The sequence below is a fragment of the Topomyia yanbarensis genome, chromosome 3 (genome assembly GCF_030247195.1).
Source record: "Topomyia yanbarensis strain Yona2022 chromosome 3, ASM3024719v1, whole genome shotgun sequence".
Taxonomy (NCBI): domain Eukaryota; kingdom Metazoa; phylum Arthropoda; class Insecta; order Diptera; family Culicidae; genus Topomyia; species Topomyia yanbarensis.
Genome location: NC_080672.1, coordinates 339939249 through 339964877, shown reverse-complemented (window position 1 = coordinate 339964877; position 25629 = coordinate 339939249). Strand labels below are relative to the sequence as shown.

General features: G+C 42.8%; 3 protein-coding genes across 9 annotated transcripts; 2 read left to right on the top strand and 1 right to left on the bottom strand.

The window, feature by feature from the left end:
* The first annotated feature begins 33 nt into the window (after positions 1-33).
* On the top strand, positions 34-20172 carry LOC131694184 (uncharacterized). Of its 2 annotated transcripts, none has more exons than XM_058982666.1 (2): positions 34-6836; positions 19472-20172. In XM_058982666.1, exon 1 carries the CDS (start codon positions 416-418, stop codon positions 6029-6031), a length of 5616 nt encoding a protein of 1871 aa, XP_058838649.1. In that variant the 5' UTR covers positions 34-415; the 3' UTR covers positions 6032-6836; positions 19472-20172. The 2 variants fall into 2 exon arrangements, with proteins under 2 accessions (XP_058838649.1, XP_058838650.1); XM_058982667.1 differs by lacking the exon at positions 19472-20172 and adding an exon at positions 7236-7263.
* On the top strand, positions 7263-11967 carry LOC131694186 (uncharacterized). Of its 6 annotated transcripts, none has more exons than XM_058982671.1 (4): positions 7263-7291; positions 7733-7812; positions 7876-7951; positions 8010-11967. In XM_058982671.1, exon 4 carries the CDS (start codon positions 8041-8043, stop codon positions 10966-10968), a length of 2928 nt encoding a protein of 975 aa, XP_058838654.1. In that variant the 5' UTR covers positions 7263-7291; positions 7733-7812; positions 7876-7951; positions 8010-8040; the 3' UTR covers positions 10969-11967. The 6 variants fall into 6 exon arrangements, 3 of the variants coding, with proteins under 3 accessions (XP_058838654.1, XP_058838653.1, XP_058838652.1); XM_058982670.1 differs by lacking the exon at positions 7263-7291 and adding an exon at positions 7318-7650; XR_009306430.1 differs by lacking the exon at positions 7263-7291 and having other exon boundaries at positions 7318-11495; positions 11578-11657; positions 11721-11967.
* Positions 20173-20193: 21 nt separating the features above from the next.
* Positions 20194-22161, bottom strand: LOC131694188 (eukaryotic translation initiation factor 3 subunit J). Its single transcript, XM_058982672.1, has 6 exons — positions 21945-22161; positions 21712-21803; positions 21375-21485; positions 21015-21318; positions 20818-20957; positions 20194-20760 (listed from the first exon to the last, which is right to left on the bottom strand). Exons 1-6 carry the CDS (start codon positions 21958-21960, stop codon positions 20698-20700), a joined length of 726 nt encoding a protein of 241 aa, XP_058838655.1. The 5' UTR covers positions 21961-22161; the 3' UTR covers positions 20194-20697.
* Between the last annotated feature and the right edge of the window lie 3468 nt (positions 22162-25629).

Here is a 25629-nt window from a genome sequence, read left to right as displayed (position 1 = left end):
TCGCAAAGAACGGCCCCGCTGAAGACGGGTAGAGCCAGAAAAAGTGCGCGAAAGGTGATTTTCGGTAGCGTCCCCAAGCGGCAAACTAGCCATTTTACGCGGTAGTGCAAACAAAACCGCATAGTGTTCCCTCCAAGAATCCACCATCGCAGAATATTTACATCGTCACAACGAGTAGTGCGTGCGAGACACAGCCAGCTGACGATAGCGTAGGTAGTGTGCATTGTTTACCTACTGCCTGAACGGTGCGCGCCGTGCTGGAACGTAAATATTTCTGAAGAGAGATTTTCGAAAAAGTGTTAAAGTTTCGCGGTGAAATTTTTATTTGGCAAATTGACTGCTCGGGTGCATTTTGGATTCTTGGAGGTTGAAAAGTGCGTGAGTGAACGGGAATACGGCGCTACCGAAGAAGAAAATGGCCGACGAGAGGAAATTCAGTGAGTTGGAGCTGACGAAGCAGAATATTGTCGATTCAATGGCTTTGTTGGAATATTATGCGAAGGAGTTCGACAAGGACAGTAAGTTTGCGGGCCAAGTAGAAGCGTGGGCGGAAAAGTTGGAGAAATTTTACGACGAGTTTCACCGGACGGTGGTGAAATTGGAGATGTTTTCCACCGATAAGGAGCCAATCGACCTGAAAAAGGAACGGCAGTTGTTCGACGGTCGCTATTATGCTCTTCGGTCCTTCTACTTGGCCAAACTGGCGAAGAAAATACGTTCTCCCCCTTCTGCCAACCCCGCACCATCGAGACCAATGAACATCAGGCTTCCGGAGCTTAACCTACCCAAGTTTAGCGGTAAGTTGGAAGACTGGTGTGTTTTTCGCGATTCGTTTGAATCCGCTGTAGGTTCCCGGAGCGACATCAGTGCGGTCGAGAAGATGCACTATCTGAAGGGCCTCGTTCAAGGGGAGGCAGCGCGCATTCTCGACCCTATCAAAATAAGCGAGCAGGGCTACAAGGACGCTTGGCGAACGTTGCGGCTGCGTTTTGAGGACAACCGGCAGTTAATCAAGTGTCACATTCGGACGCTTTTCGACACTCCAGCGATGCGCAAGGAATCAGCTGAAGATCTGCTTGCGCTGATCGATCGCTTCGAGCAGCAGATATCCGTTCTGAAGAGCTTGGGTGAACCAGCCGACCGATGGAGCTCTATCCTGGTTTACCAGCTATCTATACGCCTCGATCCTTGTACGCTCCGGGAATGGGAGAACCACTGTAGCAAACTCGATGCTGACAACATCGCTTCGGTTCTGGGAGGAACCGCCGGCACATCAGAGGACACAAGCACTGGTGCGTCAACTTCAATGCCATCATACGTGACGATGGTAAACTTCCTCCAGAACTACGCTCGAGTTTTGCAAGCAGTTTCTTCAGCCACTTCGAACACCGCTCCTCCTCGCAGCAAGCCAAATCCGACATCCAAGCTAGCAGCTTTTCCAGTCGCAGCTACACAGCAAACTGCAGTATCCAGTGCACCCTCTTCCAGCGCCAGCAAGCCGAAGCCGTGCGACAAGTGCGGTGAGAGTCATTACCTGTACAGCTGTCCGGAATTTCGGAAACTCAACCTTCGCCAACGGATCGACCTGGTAAGACAGAAAAACCTTTGCATTAACTGTTTGAGATCGAGTTCCCATTATGCCCGGAACTGTTCTGGGTCAAGATGCCGTACATGTACCAAGAAGCACCACACGCTTCTTCATACTGAGCCCTCTGACGACAATCCCGCTTCTGGTCAAGCCACCGGATCAACTTGCTGTGTTGCCCTCCAGCCGACTCTCACCGCAGCATCTGCGCTGCATGCTCCAAACTCACTGTCACCCCAGTCTGTTTCGCAAGCTCCCATCCAGCAACCGTCTACCTCTACCTCAATCGCAAACTTATCCCACATGCATGCGCCTTCCATGAGTTCTCAGACTGCCCTCGTATCACATACTGGTGAAGTGATTCCTGGAACCGTTTTCCTTCCGACGGCGCTAGTGAATATCCGTAACGGTAGAGGTCGCATCGTCACTGCTCGTTGCTTGCTGGACTGTGCTTCCCAACGCAACTTTGTTTCTGGGGCTCTTTGCGAACGACTGCAGCTTCCTCGCATCCGATTGCCGCATGCTATCCCGATAAGCGGAATCGGAAACACTACAACGCTGGTTGAATACCAGGCCACGATAACCATCTTCTCTCGAGTCACTCCCTTCTCCGTACAATGCTCCATGCTCGTTCTGCCTTCCATTACCGTCAAGCTGCCCCAGTCGACGGTAGAAGCCCGCCACTGGCCGATTCCAAAGCACGTGGAGCTTGCAGATCCAACATTCGCTGTTACTGGCGACATCGACATGATTCTGGGTGCCGCCCATTTCTTCCAAATTCTTCGATACGGCAGGATATCGCTCGGGGAAGAGTTACCGCTTCTGCAGAACACAGAGTTCGGTTGGGTCGTCTCCGGAGAGTGTTTATTGGAAAACCACGATCACAGCGATCCACGCAAGTGCCAGTTCAGTAATCCCTGCACAATCGATGAATTGGTCAACCGATTCTGGCAGCTCGAAGAAGTCCACGATGCAAAGGGATGGTCTCCGTCGGAACGATACTGTGAGGAACATTTCTTGAAGAACACCACCCGCAACTCCGAAGGCCGCTACGTCGTCAAGCTTCCCAAGCGTGACGAGCTGCTTTGGCAGTTAAAGGACAACAAATACAACGCCACCCGCCGCTTCTTCTCTCTAGAACGCTCACTCGGTGCGAGTCCCGATAAGAAGGCGATGTATCAGCAGTTCATCCACGAGTACGTGAGATTGGGACATATGCGGGAGATTGGCCCCGATGAAATCGACGCGCAACCGCAATACTACCTTCCACACCACGCTGTGATGAAACTCGACAGCACCACTACAAAGCTTCGTACCGTATTCGACGCATCATGCCGCTCGAAGTCCGGTATCTCGCTGAACGACGTCCTGCTTCCTGGTCCCACAATCCAGGACACTCTCGTGACGATTGTCCTCCGTTTTCGAATCCACCAGTTCGTGATATCTGCGGACATTGAAAAAATGTACCGGCAGATTTTGGTCCATCCCACCGACCAACCGCTGCAGCGAATTCTCTGGCGCGACGAACCCGAGGCTCCACTGAAGAGCTACCAGCTCCGCACCGTCACATACGGCACAAGCAGTGCTCCATTTTTGGCAACTAGGGTGCTGCAGAAGCTCGCCGATGATGAAGGGCAACATTTTCCGCTGGCGGAACCCGCTGTCCGCCACGACTTCTACGTCGACAATTTGCTGTCCGGTTCTGACGAGGCTGAATCTCTCGCCGTTACCTGCAACCAGCTCATTGCAATGCTCGCTTGCGCAGGACTTCCTCTCCGACAATGGTCTTCGAATTGTCAAGCTATTCTTGATACCATTCCGTTGGAGCTCCGAGAGACGAAAACACTACTCGATTTGGACCACGAGTCCTCCGTAACTGCGCTTGGCCTCCGCTGGGAACCGTCGACCGATTTTCTTTCGTTCAAGACACCGAATTGGAAGGAATGCACGGTTCTGAACAAACGAACGATCCTCTCTCAGATCAGCAGTCTTTTCGACCCCTTAGGTTTGATTGGACCGACCATTGCAAAGGCGAAAATCATGCTGCAGAGTCTTTGGAAGCTCCATCTCGACTGGGACACACCCGTGGCTAACGGATTCGCTCACGAATGGCAGGAATTTCACCATAAGTTTTCAGCACTTGCCCACCTTCGAGTTTCTCGCCATGTGTTACGTCCGGGTTACGACCGCTTGGAGATTCACGGGTTCAGCGACGCTTCAGAGTCTGCATATGGTGCATGCATCTATCTCCGGTCAATACCTGCCGAGGGCCCTTGTACAGTTCGCTTGGTGATTTCTAAGTCCAAGGTCGCTCCGATGGGGACTCAAACCATTCCACGCCTCGAGCTATGCGCAGCTCAACTCCTGTCCAGACTTCTGAAACAAGTTCAGGACAGCATCGACATCACCGCAACCACATATCTGTGGACCGATTCTTCCATCGTCTTGAACTGGATATCCGCAACTCCATCGACATGGAAAACGTTCGTAGCCAACCGAGTGGCTGAAATCCAAGAGCTGACGTCTCACGCCGTTTGGAATCACGTCCCATCCGAAGACAATCCCGCTGATCTCGTTTCTCGAGGAATGGACCTCGATGAACTCCTTGCCAGTGCACTGTGGTGGAACGGACCGCAGTGGCTGAAACTAATATTCGGTCCTTGGCCAGCGAAGTACGTCGTAGCGACCTCAAACTCAGACCAACCGGAGGTCCGACAGACTATTGCCCTTCCGGTCGTGAGCGTAGAACCGTCAGATATCGTCGATCGCTATTCCAGTCTTCGTCAGCTACTTCGGATCGGCACACTTCTTCGACGTTTCGCCGCTAATTGTCTCCACCGTAAGAATCACCAGCCTATTCTTGTCGGCCCGTTGACGGCTCTTGACATTGATCGCACTCTGCTCAATCTGGTCCGTCGCATACAACAGCAGTACTTTGCCAACGAGATACGCCAACTTGAAACCGTCGGAAAAGTAAACCGTAAATCCAAGCTACGGTATCTGCACCCGACACTCGTAGACGGCATTATTCGTGTCGGCGGCCGGCTTCACAATGCAGCGATACCTGTCGACGGAAGACACCCGATCGTCCTCCCCAAACATCGTCTCACCGACATGATCGCCACGAGAGAACACCATAAGACGCTCCATGCCGGTCCCAGCTTACTACTATCCTCGTTGCGCCAAAGATTTTGGCCCCTCGGCGGACGGAACTTGGTTCGCAACATTGTTCACGGCTGCATGGTATGCGCACGTGCCAAACCCAAGCCGTTGCAGCAGCTGATGGGGGATCTGCCATCTGTTCGGGTCAACCAGGCGTACCCGTTTCAGAATGTTGGCGTTGACTTGGCTGGGCCAATGTACGTGAGAACGTCACTCCGAAATAAGAGATCGCCATTCTTCAAAGCCTACATCACCGTATACGTATGTATGGCTACCAAAGCCGTGCACTTGGACCTTGTGTCGGATCTGACCACTAGCACATTCATTGCGAGCCTGCGAAGATTTGTTGGCCGTAGAGGAAAGCCTGCGCATATCTACTGCGATAACGCCACTAACTTTGTTGGAGCACAGCGAGAACTGGAAGAACTGCGGAAGCTTTTCCGAACTCAAGTTCACCAAGATGCCGTAGCAAACGAATGCGCAGACAACGGAATACAGTTCCACTTCATCCCACCTCGCTCTCCCACATTCGGTGGAATCTGGGAAGCCTGCGTGAAATCCGTGAAGACCCTGCTTCGCAAAATCCTCGGAAATGCCCACCTAACCGAATCCGAGCTGCAAACCGCATTGATTCAGGTCGAGTCAATGCTAAACTCTCGCCCAATCACGCCGTTGCCGGACAATCCATCCGATGAGCTTGCTCTGACTCCAGGACATTTCCTGATTGGTCGTCCGTTGAATGCGGTACCTGATCCAGATTGCCGTGAAGTTCCTGAATCCAGGTTGTCTCGATGGGAACGAGTACAACAGCTAACTCAGCACTTCTGGAGTCGTTGGCACAAGGAGTATCTCGCCACCCTGCAAAGTCGCTACCGCTGGACAGAAGCCATGGACAATCTAGCCGTTGGTTCCATCGTCGCTCTCAAAGATGAGAGAGCACCGCCGTTGAAATGGCCCCTGGGACGCGTGCTCAGCGTTCATCCCGGCCCTGACGGGCTTGTTCGTGTCGCCACCGTGAAGTCGACCTTCGGCATCGTTCAACGCGCCATCCCGAAGCTCTGCTTACTTCCAGTTGAAGTAGCGCCACCCATCGTAGCACAGAGTCCCGCACCAACTAGCAGCCCTACGTCAGCAACGCCAAATGAAGGCCCTTGCTCAGGGAACCGAGCCGCCGGACGAGATCCCGGCCCTTGCTCAGGGAACAGAGCCGCCGGACGAGATCCCGGCCCTTGCTCAGGGTACAGAGCCGCCGGACGAGCTCCCGGCCCCTACTCGGGGAAATGAGTCGCCAGACGAGATCCTGGCCCAAGCTCGGGGGTATCGAGCGGTTCGTGGTTCACCTGTAAAGAACCAAGCCTCGCCGTGTGGGTTCCTAGAACCCCCGGCTGGGACTTGACTCGAGTTAAGTACCCCATCCTAATTTGTTAAACCAACAGTTCGCGTACAGATGTTCCTCCTTTACAGCACACCACTCCTGGACAGTATCCTGCAGTCGGACCCGACGCACCTCGAAAAATCATCCTGGAAGCTGTAAGGAGGCCTGTACCGAGAAGACGAATCCAGGTCTTCATATCCCGTTGAACGTCAGTCATCGCAAGAAGCTCGAACTTCCGCCGCTAATGCCCGTTGAATTCCTTAAAATTTCATTGGCGGCCGGAATGTTCAATACTCACCTCTAATTCTCCAATACGAACCTGAAATGAAAATGAAATTTTATGTTTTGTATATACTTGTAAATACTTACCTAGATTTAAGAATAAGTGAACTAAACTAACCCTAGAAACAAATGCAATGTTAAGATACTTACCATAAGATTCACACTTCAAACCCATTGTGCGAGCATAAAGCAGAAATGGATTCTGCATCGCGAAAACCGCTGTCAATCAGCTGTACCATAAAACAGACGACGAATGTAAACAAACAACATAGAATAAAAACAGATAGTAAAACGCAATCGTTGGTGTCGGTCGCAGAAAAACAGTTTTTCGAGTTTTCATTTTCGCGATATCCAAAGTTCCCTACAAACCCGTTCATTTCGCGCGCGACAGCTGAAAGTGCAGTGGATGCAGAAAAAGTCCTGATTCAGCAGGTGAAAACGGCAAAAAACTTTCTAAAAGATCCAGAAAGTAAGAAGAGTGGTGAAGTGCGTGAACAGTACCTTTACTAAGCAGCACATGATTGCAGAGCCCCATTTCTAAGTAGTGGAACGTGATCTTCCGCATGGGTGGTGTCAAAAGCGATTATAACTACTAGAGGGAGCATAGCGCTACTGTCTCCACGTATTCACGGACTGAAACATGGGGTCTCGCTCTAGCATATTATATCCCGTTACTTTGACATGTGTGTACCCGGGGCAATATGTGTCAAACTATCGGGCCTAGCATATGTAAGAGCGAGATGATAAATTATCAGTGTTAACAGCGACATGCGACCTCTAGTAGTTATAATCTCTTTTGTGGTGTCATAAATATTACTTGTGATAATTAAGCTGCAGAAATGAACTTTTTTTGCTGAATGCATGAATCCAATGCAGTGACAGCTAATGTGAGTACTTAAGGTCACAAGAGCAATTAGCACATATTAGGGAATCAAATGGAAAATTTTGTCGTGACAATTCAATTTTCTAAAACAAATTGTTACGAATCACGGCTATTCGTGCGCACCTAACATCCAACATCCGATCTACACATACCTACACGCACGTGATGGGTCCACACCTCACATAAATGGAACAAATTAGGTCATCATTGGTTTTGAGAGCAGAACAAAATTAGAAGTGAACTCAGCTAGGCGTGCTCAAATTATTTACCTATAATCTCTTAAAATTACTTAGTAAGATTAACTAATCGTGGTATCTAGTGGTAAATTCCTTAATACTACCTTAATAGCTACTATAGATCTCGGTAAGATCATGCATACGTGCAAGTATATTGATTAAATATTTCCCAAAATGTGCTAAAACCTAACCTTAAAACTACCTTATAGGCGAACATCTCGAACTTAACCATTATACGATTGCTGAACTAAACTAAGATAGAACCGTTGTGAATTACACCATATTGTTGGTGAGTTACCAAAATCACTTTATAGTTGTGTAGTAGCATTATATACTAATTAACACACATTAGGCACACCAGTCTGGATTAACGGTGATACCGTAAGAGGGGCGTCAACCGTCTCTGACACCATTATAGAGCAGTAAACGTAAGTTAAACATAGTAGTGTTAATACCCTAAATAATGAATTGATTGTCGCACCACAGGAATTTTATAATCCTCGTTAATAAAAAAGAAATGTTTCACCAAGTAAAAATTATAGAGAAGGACCAACAGTGCCAACGCTTTCTCTGGAGAAACATAGAGGGGAGAGTGGAAACATACGTGGTACGTGTAATGACATTCGGGGCTTGTTGTTCTCCGAGCTGTGCTCAATATATAAAAAATATCAATGCTGAACGCTATGCACAAAAGTACCCAGCAGCAGCAGAAGTAATTCTGAAAAAACATTACGTCGATGATATGCTGATCAGCGTAGAGACTGAGGAGGCAGCCATTAGAATTGCGCAAGAAGTGAAGTACGTGCACGAGCAGGGTGGGTTCCACATTCGTAACTGGATAAGCAACTCTAACAGTGTGACGATAGCGCTGCACGAAGATAACGCCGAGGAGAAAAATCTTGACTTGTCTTCCGGAATGAGTACTGAGAAAGTGCTAGGGATGTGGTGGTGTACTGCAACGGATGTCTTCACATATAAAATCGGCTGGAACCGGTATGATCGAGCCATACTAGGCGGCCAACGCTGCCCCACAAAAAGGGAAATGCTTAGAGTACTCATGACGATATTCGACCCCCTTGGCCTGATCGCTCATTTTCTTATGTTCTTGAAAATTCTGCTTCAAGAGGTTTGGCGATCTGGTGTTCAATGGGACGATCCTATCTCCAACGTATCATTCGGAAAATGGAAGCAGTGGCTGGACGTTTTACCCCAAGTGGAACAGGTGACGATCCCACGATGCTACCGCCTTCGAGTCTCCTCACCCACCCAGTGCGAGACACAACTGCATACGTTCGTAGATGCAAGCGAAAACGGGTTTGCGGCTGCATCGTATCTTCGATTCGTTCAGAACGGAGTGATAGAGTGCATACTGGTCTCAGCGAAAACGCGGGTTGCCCCGCTAAAGTTCACGTCCATCCCCAAGCTAGAGCTCCAAGCAGCTATTATCGGCGCGAGACTCGCTCGATCGATTGCACAATCTCTTTCATTTTCCATCTCCAAACGATTCTGGTCCGACTCACGGGACGTGATCTGCTGGCTAAATTCGGATCACCGACGCTACTCTCAATACGTGGCTTTCCGAGTCAGCGAGATTCTTGAAACTACGGAGACAAGTGAGTGGCGCTGGGTACCCAGCAAGCTAAACGTAGCCGATGATGCCACAAAATGGTCTGGAAAACCTGATTTAACTCGTGGTAGCAGATGGTTTAATGGTCCGCAGTTTCTCTGGCTTCAGGAGGAAGAATGGCCCCAGTGTGCGATTAAAATCAGTACCACTACCACTGAGCTGCGTCCCCGTCTATTAAAGCACTCCGTAGTTCCTAATGCGATCATCTGTTTATCCAATTTTTCGAGCTGGAAGAAACTGGTCAACGTAGTAGCACTAGTGCATCGATTCCCTGATAACTGTCTTAGGAAGAAACGAAAAATGGAAACGGTGACAGGACCACCAAACAGCGATGAACTACATAAGTCAGAAAGCTTTTTACTCCGTCTTGTGCAATCTGAAACATACCCAGAAGAGATGAACATTCTCCTCAGAGCACAAAAGTTCCCAAACGAGTTACCAAGTCCGATGCCAAAGAACAGCGAGCTGTATCAGTTAACTCCTGTACTTGACCAAAATGGTATCATAAGAATGCAGGGCAGAGCACGATATTTCGACTATCTGTCAGAAGACGCCAGGAACCCAATTATCCTACCTCGCAACCATTACTTGACCACCTTGATCATCGCACACTACCACCATAAGTATCATCATCAAAATCACGAAACAGTCATTAATGAGATACGTCAAAAATATAAAGTGTCTCGGCTTCGTGTATGTTATGCACAGGCCAGGAAACAGTGTCAACGATGCAAAAATGAAGGCGCCACTCCACGCCCGCCACTTATGGCCAATCTCCCACCGGTACGTCTCGCCGCGTTCTCCCGACCATTTACGCATGTGGGAATCGACTACTTCGGACCGATCGAGGTAACTGTAGGTAGAAGAGTGGAGAAACGCTGGGGAATGCTGGCTACCTGCTTAACGATCCGTGCGATCCATATAGAGGTGGTGCACTCCCTTAGCACCGACTCATGCATCATGGCACTTCGTAAATTTATCGCCCGACGGGGTACCCCTAGAACGATACACAGCGACCGTGGAACCAATTTCATTGGCGCATGCCGTGAACTGAAACAAGCTGCAGCTAACATCAACCAAGAAGATATAGTAAAGGAATTCTCCAGTACCGAAACGACATGGTCGTTCAACCCCCCCGCTTCGCCGCACATGGGCGGTTGCTGGGAGCGCCTTATCCGAACCGTAAAGAAGAACTTGATGTCTATCTATCCATCGCGTAAACCAACAGACGAAGTCCTGCAGAATCTACTGACCGAGATCGAGAACATCGTAAATTCTCGGCCTCTGACCCATGTCCCAATCGACGATGATTCCGATCCCGCTCTAACTCCAAATCACTTCCTGCTTGGGTCTTCTAATGGCTCAAAACCCCTCAGCACAAACGACGATAGTGGACATGCGTTGAAACAGGGATGGCGCACATCACAAATCTTAGCCAACCAGTACTGGAAGCGTTGGGTAACAGATTACCTCCCAGAAATCACTCGAAGGACGAAATGGTTCCTTCATACGAAGCCTATATCCAAAGGCGACGTCGTGGTTATTGTAGATCCCCGATTACCTCGAAACTGCTGGCCGAAAGGAAAAGTTATTGAAACTTGTGTTGCGAAGGATGGCCAGATTCGCTCAGCAACCGTGAGAACAGCGAATGGTGTGTACACTGAAAGAAATCCAAACGTTAATTCTATTTGCTTCAAACCGCTTAAAATTCATATGAAGAAGAAATGCTATTGTTATCACGCGCACACATACCTTCTATGTGTCAACTGTATAAACTATGTATGCACACACATAAGTTATATGTGCATATTATTATAGAATGGGGTTTTATGTGCCTAATAGTTATGAAATGTGAATGTAAGATTAATATTTCTTGTGAATACACACATTAGGTTTATGTGCCAGCAAATAGTGTCTATATGCCTCCGTTAATTGCAAAAATCTATGTGTAAAATCAATAGGCATAACGTTTACTTTTTTTTGAGTGTACGAGCGTCCCGTTTCTAAATTGGCGGTACTGGACGTAAGGCGCGACGCACAGTAAGCCAACCCAGTGCTTGGCGTACCCGGGGGGACTGTTACGAATCACGGCTATTCGTGCGCACCTAACATCCAACATCCGATCTACACATACCTACACGCACGTGATGGGTCCACACCTCACATAAATGGAACAAATTAGGTCATCATTGGTTTTGAGAGCAGAACAAAATTAGAAGTGAACTCAGCTAGGCGTGCTCAAATTATTTACCTATAATCTCTTAAAATTACTTAGTAAGATTAACTAATCGTGGTATCTAGTGGTAAATTCCTTAATACTACCTTAATAGCTACTATAGATCTCGGTAAGATCATGCATACGTGCAAGTATATTGATTAAATATTTCCCAAAATGTGCTAAAACCTAACCTTAAAACTACCTTATAGGCGAACATCTCGAACTTAACCATTATACGATTGCTGAACTAAACTAAGATAGAACCGTTGTGAATTACACCATATTGTTGGTGAGTTACCAAAATCACTTTATAGTTGTGTAGTAGCATTATATACTAATTAACACACATTAGGCACACCAGTCTGGATTAACGGTGATACCGTAAGAGGGGCGTCAACCGTCTCTGACACCATTATAGAGCAGTAAACGTAAGTTAAACATAGTAGTGTTAATACCCTAAATAATGAATTGATTGTCGCACCACAGGAATTTTATAATCCTCGTTAATAATAAACGGATTTATAATTACGGAAAAAAGTTCTTATCGTACGGTGCTGCCAACACAAATATTTGTAATTTTGCGAACAAAAAATTAAAAAAAAATGTTCGATAAAACGTCAGCTGCGTCGGAAAAAATCGAAAACAGCATATGGCTTAATGATCCAATTAATGTATACAATCTCGCCATCGTCTGCCTTAACAGCATTTGAGTTGTTTTCTCTAACAGTCTACTAATTTTTAAATTTATTTTAGAAAAATTCTTTAAATTGGCTGCTGAGTAGCTGATTAATATTTGCTTCTCGGTACGCAGATCTGAAAAGTATGTAGCAGCGATACTACAAGTACAGAGTTATTAAAAAAGGTACAAATTTTACGAGTATTTTTGGTACAGATTCTGTACGATACGGTTACCATATTTTTGTAAAAAAAATACAGTTTGGTACAGATTTTTTTTTAACGTGACATGTAAAATAATTTAACACTGCGATGCATACCAATAAACAGGTTGTAAATGTTGAGTTAGACCGCTAACAGCGTGATGGCGAGAAACTGAGCTGGAGCTAGCACTGACATTAGGATGCGGAATTCGTGAAACTTGTTTGCAGCAAATCAAAGGATTGATGTCAAAATAGGTTTGTTACAGTACCAGGAGAAACTGGAAGTAGTTCTCCTTTTCTACTTCTAGTAGCAAACCGAATCAAAAATTAGCAAGTTTTTTTGTTCCTGTTTGCTACTGAGCAACTAGGCGCAAAAAGCGTGTATTGAAACAAACCTAATTGAGTTCTTGTCGGCCGATCTCACGAACACTAATGCAGTTTCTTGGTTGAAAACAATCCCATTTACTTTTGCCGTTTTGTTTATTATTTTCCACCAGCTAGCGATGTAGTATTTGTGTCATGTGACGTGTACGTACATGAACCGTAGAAAAGTCTATAGGTTTGTTCCAGTACACGGAAGTCACTCCCTGTTGCTCCGGAGCAAGAAATTCTTGCTCCTTTTCACTCCGATTTGCTACCAGAAGAAGAAAAAGAAAAGAAGATAATACAGGAACGATTTTCTCCCTGTTTGCTCCGGAGTACTTCCAGTTTCTCCTGGTACTGGAACAAACCTTATGAAAGCCGAGCGGATCTGCGCGGATTGATTGCGTTTACTGTGATAGGCAGCTTACATAGTGGCGGTGAGAAACTGTGTAGGGGCTGGTACTGACAGTAGGATGCGAGATGCGAGAAACCTTCTTACAGCATATCAAATGGAGTAAAAGCAGGTAGCCGGTGCAGATCCACTCGGCTTTCACTCTGACATCATCTTTTTGGTTTGCAGCAAGCAGGTTTCTCGCATTCTAATGTCAGCTCTAGCCCCAGCTTAGCTTCTAACCGCCACTCTGTAGGCACCCATAGGCTTCATATGATTTGCTGAATCCAGGTTTGTCACATCTCGCATCCAAATGTCAGTACAAGCCACAGCCAGGGTTGCCACATTCACAAATTTTTCTTTAATGTCACAGATTTATATAACAACTACCCAGTAAAGTTCAGCCGGAAATGAACTGGAATTCTGGCTGGTTCCAGTTCGTATTCCGGCTCCAGTGCAACAACCGATTCTAACTAGAATCGGTTGTGTCACTGGAGCCGGAATACGAACTGGAACCAGCCAGAATTCCGGTTCATTTCCGGCTGAGCTTAACTGGGTAGGCAATCCATGAGACGTGTTGGATTAGCTGATTATTTCTTGATTGTTTCTTCTGACGTTTTTCCGCACTGCTAGGCACAACGTCTGACAAAACCGTTGATTCGATCCAACATCAAACGAATCGAAACTAATGAAAGATGTTTGTCGGACGGGTTTTTCTGTCCGCAGGAGTAAAGCAAAACAAACTTATTAACAATGTGGCCCTGGCCGCAGCTCAGCTTAGGCTAAAAACAAAATGACAACGAGAATTTGAACTGGAGCTGATTTTGACATTACCCAGTCAAACACTCCGGAATTTGGACTGGTTTCTGGCGAAATTTTATCGCAAATGAAACAACTGATTCCGAATCGGAATTTTTGGTTTTTCGCAGTCAAATATCAGCATCAGCACCAACTCAATATATCACTATCCTGAATGAAAAAGAATTATATAAAATGATTCTGTTTGTCATTGTGTTGGTACAGAATACGAAGAATTTTCAACTCCCAGTACAGATTTAATTGTGGCAACACTGGTGAGTAGTCAGAACGATTGTCGTTTGCATTTTTCATACGTATCAATCCGCTGAAGTTTTCGAGCCCATCATGGTTTACAGACCTTGGTGGCATTTCGTAAAAATTTAAATGCGACGTTAAATCCTTGAAAAGGTACTCATGAGAATTTATACAAAGCAGCCTTTAATATTAAAGATTGAAAATAATTATAAAATAATTTCCTCCACTTTCATAAGGACCAAAAAACTTATATCGAATTCTGGAAAAGGAAAATGGCTGGCTAACAAAATGCTGTTTGTGTTTAAATTTAATGTCCTTGCGTGGTGGTAATAACCATTGGGAAGATATCCATTGAAAATCTTTCTTGGTCAGTGCGCTAAGAATCAACTGTGCAGTCAAAAGTTTCGATATTTAAACGTAAATGTATGCTTACATACTTCAACATTAAAACTTTCGTTTTTCGATGGAAAAGGATAGGTTAATATTTAAAGTAAAATATCCGTTTGCAACCCAAAAACGCACTCAATGTTTGAAAGATGGGTTAATTATTGCATGACAATTTTTATGTGGAAGAACATATTCTAACCACTTCTCGGATTATCAGGGATGAATTTGCTAGATATTTTATACCAGTAACGTCGTATAATTTTGAACTAATGTATTGATTAACAGTGTATTTTGCAGGGCTTCGACACCACGTGCCGCTAGTGATTTTAAAAAGAATTGTGAGAAGTTTTGATTTCGAGTGGCCCTTCTCTTCTCTGGTAGTAGCTGCTGTGTTTCATGTCAGCTCGCATTGTTCGGTGGTAGGTAATACATGACTGCCGCCAGGCACTGATAGTATTTCATTCCAATGATGCACTGGCGTGCCAGTTTCATGCATACACAGATGATACGTTGATGACACACCACAGAAAAAAGATGAGTGGGTAATGTCCAGTGGGGTCTCGTCCAGCTGTTCAATCTGTGCAGTGCACGGGTTATGGTTTTCAAATATTTCAAATAAAACCAAACACTGAATATTCAAATAAAAATTGGTGCCTAAAATTTGAGAAAATGTGATGGTCAAGTGGAATTGCCAATATAATACTGTTTGCGTGTACCGAAATGCTGAGCTGCTCAAAATCATTTAGCTCTACAGGCAGCCACGCTTGCATGCACGAAATATTTCTTACGTGTTATTTTGAAGTAGAATACTTCTAACACTTCAATATAGGGGTCCCGTTTCAAAGTTTCTGCTGAGATATTTTCCCAGTTTTCAAATGCGAATAACTTCTGTTGTACTGATCGTAATCGCTATATTTTTGCACTATCTGATCGGAAATATGGGCACGTATATTGTATTTGATTCCGTAAAATGTACTATCACTAGAAAAAGTTTGGAAGAGCAGATTCGGCGAAAGATTCGAAATGAGGCTAATGGAAAATAAGTTGTTTTCATATAATGCTTGATTTTTCCTGAATGCAATTGCTTGCGAACCAGAATTTTCACTGGCCGAAGGAAAGGGTTCTTGAAGGAGCGAACCCCATACTTCGCAATTCGCCCCTGTTGGAGACTACACCACCAATCTCTACTTCCCGGGCGGGTTTGCCCTCATGCAAGTTTGTTATGAATATATACCAAATTCGTTATTGATACTTTTTGCCTGTATCAGGCAGCTAGCAGTTGGGAAATTTGATTCTAAGATGATTGACTTTCATTCGATAAAAATACACTGAAAAAAAATCAATTTGGATAAGGAATTTTTTTTTCAAATAACTTTTCTTCCTTGAAAGTGCCCAACTTGAATTTTTGACGGTAGGTAGGGAACATAATTACCTATCTTGGAACAAAATTTCATCCAAATCAAAGATGTTTTTTTTTTGTAAATCGACTTTAAAATTTCAAAATCGATTTTGTTCAATGTAGGAGTCGATGAAGATTTTTTTCAATATTTTTAATCAAAAATTTACCTAATTTTGTGAAAATCACTCCTACAACTTTTTTTTTTGTAGAATTTGTTTCACCCTTTTCAAAAGACAGTTTAGATCATTTTTGGAAAAACAAAGTAAGCAAAGTGGCTTTTTGTGACAAAGTCTTCATGTACAGAAAGTTTCATTAAAATCTGAGAGGGTTCTGCCAACTCTGAATACGATTTAGCGCGAAATTCGTCTATAACTAAATTAGTTATGGAATGTGTTTCGACTTCGTCTCATCAGAATCCGACACAAACTTAGTGACAGGACTAAGCTAGATTGGCGCTAGCTTAAAAAAACGAAAACACTATTTGTGTTTGTGAGCAAGTGATGCGTGTTGTCCCGCAAGAAAAGGAGTTCTGTTTGAGGTGATGAGAAATTATGAAATCGAAACTTAGTTTGACTCAGCATGCCAATGCAATATGCACCATCTAGAAATTGCGCTCTGCCGCAACAAGTAGTAAGGACTGTATCTGACCCTCGTTTGACTAGACTGTGGACATCTCTCTGATGTCATTGACCGAATATCGACCCTGGTTTTGCACAAGATTATTCAGCATAACAGATTCTATGCGGGAAAGAAGCATGCGACTACAAATACAACGACTGTCGGCTGAGGGCGTTGTCGAGAAATATGCCCGAGAGCTCTACGAATGAATCGAAGTTCGGCTAACAAGAGATAGCATGAATACAGCATTCGGCGCCTTAACAATCGTGATTTAAGACAACAAATAAACGGTCGGCTCTATCATCAAGTATCCAATGTATGGATAAAGGAGATACAAAAATTTAAAAAAAAACCTATTTTAATCCACCTAGCGGTGCAATTGTGCCTTTCTCAATCATGAATCACGAGAATGTGTGCGTTGTTTATATTCATTAAAAACTTTTAAATGCATATATTACATTTTATTATTATACATCACATGACAACTATATACAGGAAAATAAATCATTATTCGAGTTCTAAAATTTTGAAAAAGAAAAAACAGCCACGGTAATATTGAACTGAAGAAAGGTGCGAAATCGGCAAAGTCCCAAAAAGTCAATTTTTATAAAAAAATTTTTTCGAGATAACATAAAATCTCGACGTTTCATGCATTTTAAAGATGTTTGGCATCAAAAATACGAATTCGATTTCTGAAATTTCATGGGGTCCCCCTTTGGAAAAAAAATTTGAGTTCCGGCTTATATGGGAATTTCATATGTGACCGGACGATTTAGTCTATATTTCCGGACCCATATAAGCGATCCGTACGAAATTTTATAGACATCTTTGGGGATATTATAGCTATCATTTGGGACTAAGTTTGTGAAAATCGGCCCAACCATTTCAGGGAAACTGATGTGAGTTCGTAAATTTTGAAAGATGGCCGCTTTTCCCGGGCACTTCCGGAACCGTCTATGGTGGTCAATGAAGTCAACGAAAGTTTGTTTGGCCGTCGGTGACCTAGAACTGCAAAGTTAAGTTATTTGAGAGACATTTTAGCGAAATTTTTACCTTTTTTGCTTCCATCGGGGTATCGGTTTGAATCACAATTTGCTATGTGATCGCACGCCACAACCCGTAACTCCGGAACCGGAAGTCGGATCGGGATGAAATTAAATAGCCATTTACGGGGACGCAATACCTTTCATTTGAGACCAAGTTTAGCCGAATCGGTCTAGCCATCTCCGAGAAACCGATGTGACCGTTATTCTGAATTTAGATACTTCCGCCGGGGCTTCCGGAACCGATGATGGTGGCCAATGTGACCAAAGAGACTTTGAATGGCTGTTAATGACCTAGTACTACAAATCGAAGCAGTTGTGGTCACATTTTGGAAAAATTTTCACCATTATACATTCATTGCAGAATTTCTTAAAATCGACATTTTCTGCGTGATCGTACTCATCACCCTGTAATTCCGGAACCAGAAGTCGGATCCATTAGAAATTCAATAGCAGCCTATGGGAACGTTGCACCTTTCATTTGGGACTAAGTTTGTAAAAATCGGTTCATCCATCTCTGAGAAAAGTGAGTGAGATTGTGTTCGCGTACACACACACAGACGCACATACACACACACATACATACACACACACAGACATTTGCCGAACTCGACGAACTGAATCGAATGGTATATGTCACTCGGCCCTCCGGGCCTCCGTTAAAAAGTCGGTTTTCAGAGCAATTGCAATACCTTTCTATTGAGAAAGGCAAAAAGGTGCAAAATCGGCAAAGTCCCAAAAAGTCGATTTCTAAAAAAAAAAATTTCGTGATAACATAAAATCTCGACGTTTCATGCATTTTAAAGATGTTTGGCATCAAAAATACGAATTCGATTTCTGAAATTTCATGGGGTCCCCCCTTTGAAAAAAATTTTGAGTTCCGGCTTATATGGGAATTTCATGTGTGACCGGACCGTTCAGTCTATATTTCCGGAACCATACAAGCGGTCCGTGCGAAATTTTACAGACATCTGTGGGGATAATATAGCTATCATTTGGGACTAAGTTTGTGAAAATCGGCCCAACCATTTCCGAGAAACTGATATGAGTTTGCTAGTTATGAAAGATGGCCGCTTTTCCCGGGCACTTCCGGAACCGTCTATGGTGGTCAATGTAGTCAACGAAAGTTTGTTTGGCCGTCGGTGACCTAGAACTGCAAAGTTAAGTTATTTGAGAGCCTTTTTAGCGAAATTTTTACCTTTTTTGCTTCCATCGGGGTATCGGTTTGAATCACAATTTGCTATGTGATCGCACGCCACAACCCGTAACTCCGGAACCGGAAGTCGGTTGGGGATAAAATTTAATAGCCATTTACGGGGACGCAACATCTTTCATTTGAGACTAAGTTTGGTTGATTCGGTCTAGCCACCTCCGAGAAACCGATGTGACTGTTAGTCTGAATTTGGATACTTCCGCCGGGGCTTCCGGAACCGATGATGGTGGCCAATGTGACCAAAGAGACTGAATGGCTGTTAATGACCTAGTACTACAAATCGAAGCAGTTGTGGTCACATTTTGGAAAAATTTTCACCATTATACATTCATTGCAGAATTTCTTAAAATCGACATTTTCTGCGTGATCGTACTCATCACCCTGTAATTCCGGAACCGGAAGTCGGATCCATTAGAAATTCAATAGCAGCCTATGGGAACGTTGCACCTTTCATTTGGGACTAAGTTTGTAAAAATCGGTTCATCCATCTCTGAGAAAAGTGAGTGAGATTGTGTTCGCGTACACACACACAGACGCACATACACACACACATACATACACACACACATACATACACACACAGACATTTGCCGAACTCGACGAACTGAATCGAATGGTATATGTCACTCGGCCCTCCGGGCCTCCGTTAAAAAGTCGGTTTTCAGAGCAATTGCAATACCTTTCTATTGAGAAAGGCAAAAATGTAAATTACTTTAAAAAAGAAAATGTTTTTCTGATAAAAAATTTCTATCTTTTAGAAGACATCGACATCATGAGGGTGAGAATAGGGTAGAGTATAAACTGACAAGAAGAAGAGAATGGAGAATGGCGCTTGTTCTATCCATAACACTAGTACTGACTGCTCAATACTTGGCGATATTATGGACAACGGCACAGGTGCATGAACCACGAGCTGTACTAAGTGTATAAGTATCATGACATCGAACGGCTGATAAAGCACTGTAGATTATAGAAGGCTGGACATTTAGCGCGAATGCCGAAAGTGAGACCAATTGCTCAGTTGAGTACTTAGAAGAGGTCGTCGACTTTGGGTAAACCCTACACAGGCTGGCTGTGTACAATCGATGAAGATGGCGTGTGCTCGAGGAAACGGACGAATAGCAACCTAAGATCACATAGCCTGGACATCTAAAATTTATGATTCGAACTACTCGGATTATTCGCTCATGATGATGATTTGCTCTATTTCTCGTTACATCCGACATCCTGAAAGGAAGCATCTTTTCTTAAACGACAATGTGAAGTTTTTTCGATGGATACAGGACTTATCTGAAATTTTTTTCAACCACCTAATGGCAGAGTTTCACGTGCTAATCAACAGAACTGCTAAGACTTCGCACAACAAATTTACCGCTGTAACGTAGTTTTTTGAGGAGGTTGTTAAGTCGAACTACTATTACAATTTGAAATCTAATCTAAACCAGTAAAATAGGATGTTCTTTGCAATGAAATACTCTGATTGTGCTTGTTGCGATGAACTTTTAGATTTGCTTCTATTTACACCACAAAGGACTGAATATCCCTCACAAGGTTCAATCGCCCAAAGCTTTACATTAGTTTGTGTATGTATTCTGCGTTGGTTACGGTTTGCAAAATTGATTACTATTATTTTCGATAACTCTTCTGCTTTATTCATTTTACCATACCCTCATTCCTGCAGCGTTTTGTTTTTGACTAACGATCGATTACAAAAAAATGTGTTAACAGACAAAAAGTCAAATGATTTGCCAACTTTTAATGTTTTGATTATTGATGATGGCTATAGAATATGCTAGAACAAGTAACAGATATCCAAAAAAAATCTTAGTTGAATCAAGCATCGTTAGTCTCTACTGATCATTTTTCAATTTGAAAACAATTTTTTGTTGTTAAACTCTTGCACTCTTGGCTAGTACTATTTTTCTGAACGGGACTAAACCGACCACAAACACTGTATTGGCTATGTAGTTTTTCAAAGCGAATGTTACATGAAATCATCGAACTCATCATAATCATCGTATTTAGTAGGGTATTCGTCGAAGTTTGTCTGGAATTTTTTAATACAGTTAAGTGCATTAGAACATCTTTCAAAGCGAGTACTTACATTTTCGCCATCCATTCGTAGCCTAGCCTTGACTTTACCTCCTTTGCTCTTCTTGGGTTTGTCGCCTTTTTCCAATTTCTGTTTCTCTAGGAAGAGGTTATCTAGTGCTCCTTTCACTTTCCTAATATTGGCAGACGGTACTAGGAGGAATTCAAACTATAAGCTTTCAGCTTTGTCAATATAGAATTTGTACTCACAACTTGCAAATATTTTAGTGACTAAATCTTCGAGGAAATTAGGATACTCGGGATCACTCCTGTAGTTTGAGAGCTTCTTCGTGATGGCATCAGCCAGTTCGGTAAATTCTTCTTTATTGGTTGGATGCATTCCGTCTATCCCTCCGATAGGTGCAGTCACCCCAAAGGTTTCCATGGCGGTTTTCAAATCGGATTCCTCCTGAAGCTTTTGAAGTCGGAGTTTTTCTGCCAATTTCTGTTCGGGAGTCATGTTTTCATTTTCTTGCTCTGCTTTCCGTCGCTCTAATTCTTCTAGTTTTTGTTTCTATAATTCAAAAACACGTTTTAATTGTGGATTGAAATACAATTCATAGAACTCACCTCTCTTTCAACAATCTTTTGATGCAATGTCTTCTTCGGTTTTGCAATAGGAGTTTCAACTTTCTCTTCGTCCTTCTTTTCTTCCACCTCATCTTCATCCTCCCAGCTGTCCTGCAATGGGAAATGGATTTTAAAGGACCGATTTCTTCAACATCGCTTAACTTTTAAGCTAGGTTTACCAGTACGATTAAACCTGACTTAAACGTTAAGCGGCGCTAAAGTCAGCATTTGAAATTATGCTAAGGATCCGTTGAATTTTTTGGCAACACTGTTCATTCAACTTCAGCAATGTACGAAAATCCTGCAAGGAAAAAAATAGCAGACGCATGGAACCTACTTTCACTTCCTCTTCTTCATCTTCGCCATCCCATTTGTTGGCGACGGGTTTCTTGATTGGAAGAACCACCTTCTCCCGTTCACTCAATTGCTCTAAAAATAAACAAGAAAGGATCCGTCATCATTCATCAGATGCTGATATACGTAAACCATTTGCGAGGACACGCAACACATTTTTACTATATTGTGAAATTTTCTACATTCGAAATCAGTTTCATTATTTCCACTACTCACCCCAATCTTCCTCCATGGTGTACTGCAGTAGCTTTTCCACCGCTTGAGCATAAATCTTTTGGACTTACTGCCCAAAACTGACGAGATTTTCCGAAAATTACAAGCTGGCACAAGGAGCGAAAGTATCGTCGTGGTAACTTTTTGACTTTACCATAGTTTTTTTTTGCCTGATGTTCTGGTGGTAGCGAGGCAAAAACGCTCGTGCCATTTTGACAGATCATGACAATATGACATGTGCACAGAGGAATGGCCTATTACACCGCAATGCTCTTGCACCGCTTTCACCCTATACGATTACACTGTTGGCAAATCGTGGTGCAAACAAAAATAGGCAGTTGGCATCCCGCATAAATAAATACCATTCCAGTAAGCTACGGAACCTTTTTCAAACTATTCATATAATACGCACTATATGGGGAATACAATTGATATATTCCATCATGATAATTAACCAAATACAAATATTGTATTTGATTCAACTATTAAACTACCATACTCATTTTAGTTACCACCCCGTAAAAAATCCTCCCGATTTTCTTTACGACGAAATCGGGTTTCGTCGGCTGAATCGCCCGACTTCAAAACCGACAAACCCCATAGAAAGTTTGACGGTTGCGAAATTGCACACTCCACCGACGAAATCGGGTGCCTTCGAGATCGACCTATTAATTTACTTACTAAATCGGATTTCGTCGGATGTATTTGTGAATTAACATTTCAATCGGTAGATTAAAATTTTAATTTTAATCTGTGTAAATTTGGTATATGATTTAATCGACTGACACATCGGTAGAGGACATAAGAACATGATTTAATTAACATATTATTCGGCAGACGAAATCGGTTCGCTTATTATGTTGACAAAGCCAGTGGTCGGAAGGTTTTTATTTCAAATACTGCAAAATTTTAAATTGCTCGCACAATGGAAAATATTCCGATTTATAATTTCGGAATACCAAAATCATTTGGTAATCGCGTTTGGGTAAGTCTCAGTTGCATTGGTGTTTTTCCGTTTGAATTTTTATATTAAATTCCGTATTTGCAGTCATCGCCGCGAATTTCGGAATACCTGGTAGATTAATTAGATGGCATACGATCTTAATGCTAGACTGTCTGCTGCGTATGCATTCTAAAGTAAGTGTTTTGATGTTGTCTATGTTAGAATGGTGGACCTAATTTTAATTTTTTGTTTTCCAGTGAAGAGTTTATGAAGATGAGCTGCCGTGGATGCTGGTGACATTTACAGAAACTTGCACCTAGTTTATGTAGCGACCCCCTTCATAATCGACTGCGAGAAAATAAACTAAATAATCAAATAATTTTATTCCAGTATGATGTTGTGCTTATTTAAAAAAAATCCCGAAGCAGGCTAGATTCCCTTGATTTACAAGTATCGATAATTCGGCCTATTTAATTGTTTTGCATCCACCGATTTTGCCGTGTTACGTCGGCCGGTTTCGTCGGCTGTTTCGTTGAGATTAGCCCGTGCAAGCAGACGAAGTCGACCAGCAAGTCGACATAAATTGACTTAATGTGAGCCGTGTTTATCAACATTTCTTCACAGTTTAATGGCAGTGTTGGTAAACATGGCTCACAGTATAAATAATTTTTACGTCGACTTCATCAGCTTGCACAACCTAATACGCTGTCCCATAAAAATTCCTCCCGATTTTCCCTACGACGAAATCGGGTTTCGTCGACTGAATCGCCCGACGCAATTATAGATTGTTGCACCGACTCTTATGAGAGTTTAAAACGTGCGTGTTATCACAGATAACAGACGCTTAGGCTCGATTCGAATCGTGTGTAAATACCCGCTACTGAAATTCCGAATAAATCAGACGTCTGAAACACGTTTGGCAAACGTTTGTAGTTAGCGCAGTGATCGATATAATGCAGTTAGAGTGCAGCTGTCAAACACGTGTAGCAAACAGTTGCGCAGATGGCAATAATGGAAAACGGATTTCCAACGTTTATTAATTTGAAAGTTTACACAAAATTTTGTTCTGGCGTAAACGTCTGTTATCTGTAGTGTTATATAAGGTTTGTTCCAGTACCAGGAGAAACTAGAAAAACTCTAGAAAGAGAACTGCGGAGACTCCATTTTGGATCGATTGGATTCGCGTTTAGCTGTCAAAAAACGAATCCAATCGAACATTGCCTATCCTTATAACATTGGACGTGTTGCCATACAATGCCGGGGCATACGTTGCCAAAAATGCTGTTTTTCTCTCCGCAGTTCTCTTACTAGAGTTTTTCTAGGAGAAACTGGAAGTACTCCGGAGCAAACAGGGAGAAAATCGTTCCTGTACTATCTTCCTCTCTTTTTTCTTCTTCTGGTGGCAAACCGGAGTGAAAAGGAGCAAGAATTTTTTTGCTCCGGAGCAACAGGGAGTAACTTCCATGTACTGGAACAAACCTATAAATTACACTTAGGACCATGTGCCATGTTTGACTACACTGCAAATAATCCGCACATTGAATTAAAGTTTTTAACACTTAATTTTGCCGCATCTGTCTTGACACTTAGATCTCGTGTCGGACACTTAATAACACACTCCTTTGAAAACATGATAATTCCAATAGATGCCACACTTAAGTTTCATATGCATGGTTCATTCAAGTTAAGTTTCTGACAAATGGTTGTTGAATATAATTCATATAGAATTTAAGTTTGCATCAACTTGAATATTATCTTATTTCCTATAAAAGTCATGTGAAAATATGTTGATTTTTAAATGGGAGAACATGGGTATCTAAATGATTTAAAGATTTTTTTGGTTCACTAAATATTTTTATTTGAATTTATCTAAATACGTTCTGTAAAAAAGAAAGAATGTGTATGTTAATATTATATTAATCTTACATATACCACAATTAATAAATAATTTTAACACCTAACCCTTCGCTTTCTCCAAGTTATCGATTTCGTTTCCTGCAAATATAAGCTTATATATAAATAATGCAAGCAAACATTTACACCATTTACTTGCCATCCAAAATCTTTCAAATATGTTTTTAAAACTTACAATTAGGTATTTCCTGCATGTTTCGAGACTGATTGTGGAACAGTGAAATTGATGGATTGTTTTTACAATTAATGTTTCCGAAATTGTCAAAAACGTGATTTTCATGGGTACAACATTTATGATTTAATATGCCGACACTTAAAATTAAATGTGATGGCAGTCGAACAAGCCGTCGGGTAACATACTTATATTTTAAGTGTACTATTTTGTTAAAGACCAAAAGGAAAATTATTGAATCTTCAGCGTGGTTTTAAACTTAAAACTTATGTGTCGAATCTCTTCGAAAGAAAGTGTACCTTATTGACAGGGATGAGCAAAACATTTATGATTCAATACGTCACTTTTAAAATTTAGTTGTGATACTAGGGGCAGATCACTTGTGATGCATTTTTAAAAATCAGCTAAATTAAATGCATTTCTTTCCATTAAAATAGAAATTCATAATGTATTTTGCGTTGCGTGCAATATATTTTGCGTTGCGTGTAAGGCGTCGAAACCCTACAGAAAATTAGCCCTACATTGAACAAAAAGTCGAACAAAGTGAATCAGAGTAGGACGTTTGTTAAACAAACTTTTCTGCGAGGCAGTACAAAGTTGATGCAAAAATGGAAATTAAATGCATTTTTTCCTAATTTGATGCAAATTTGTTATACATT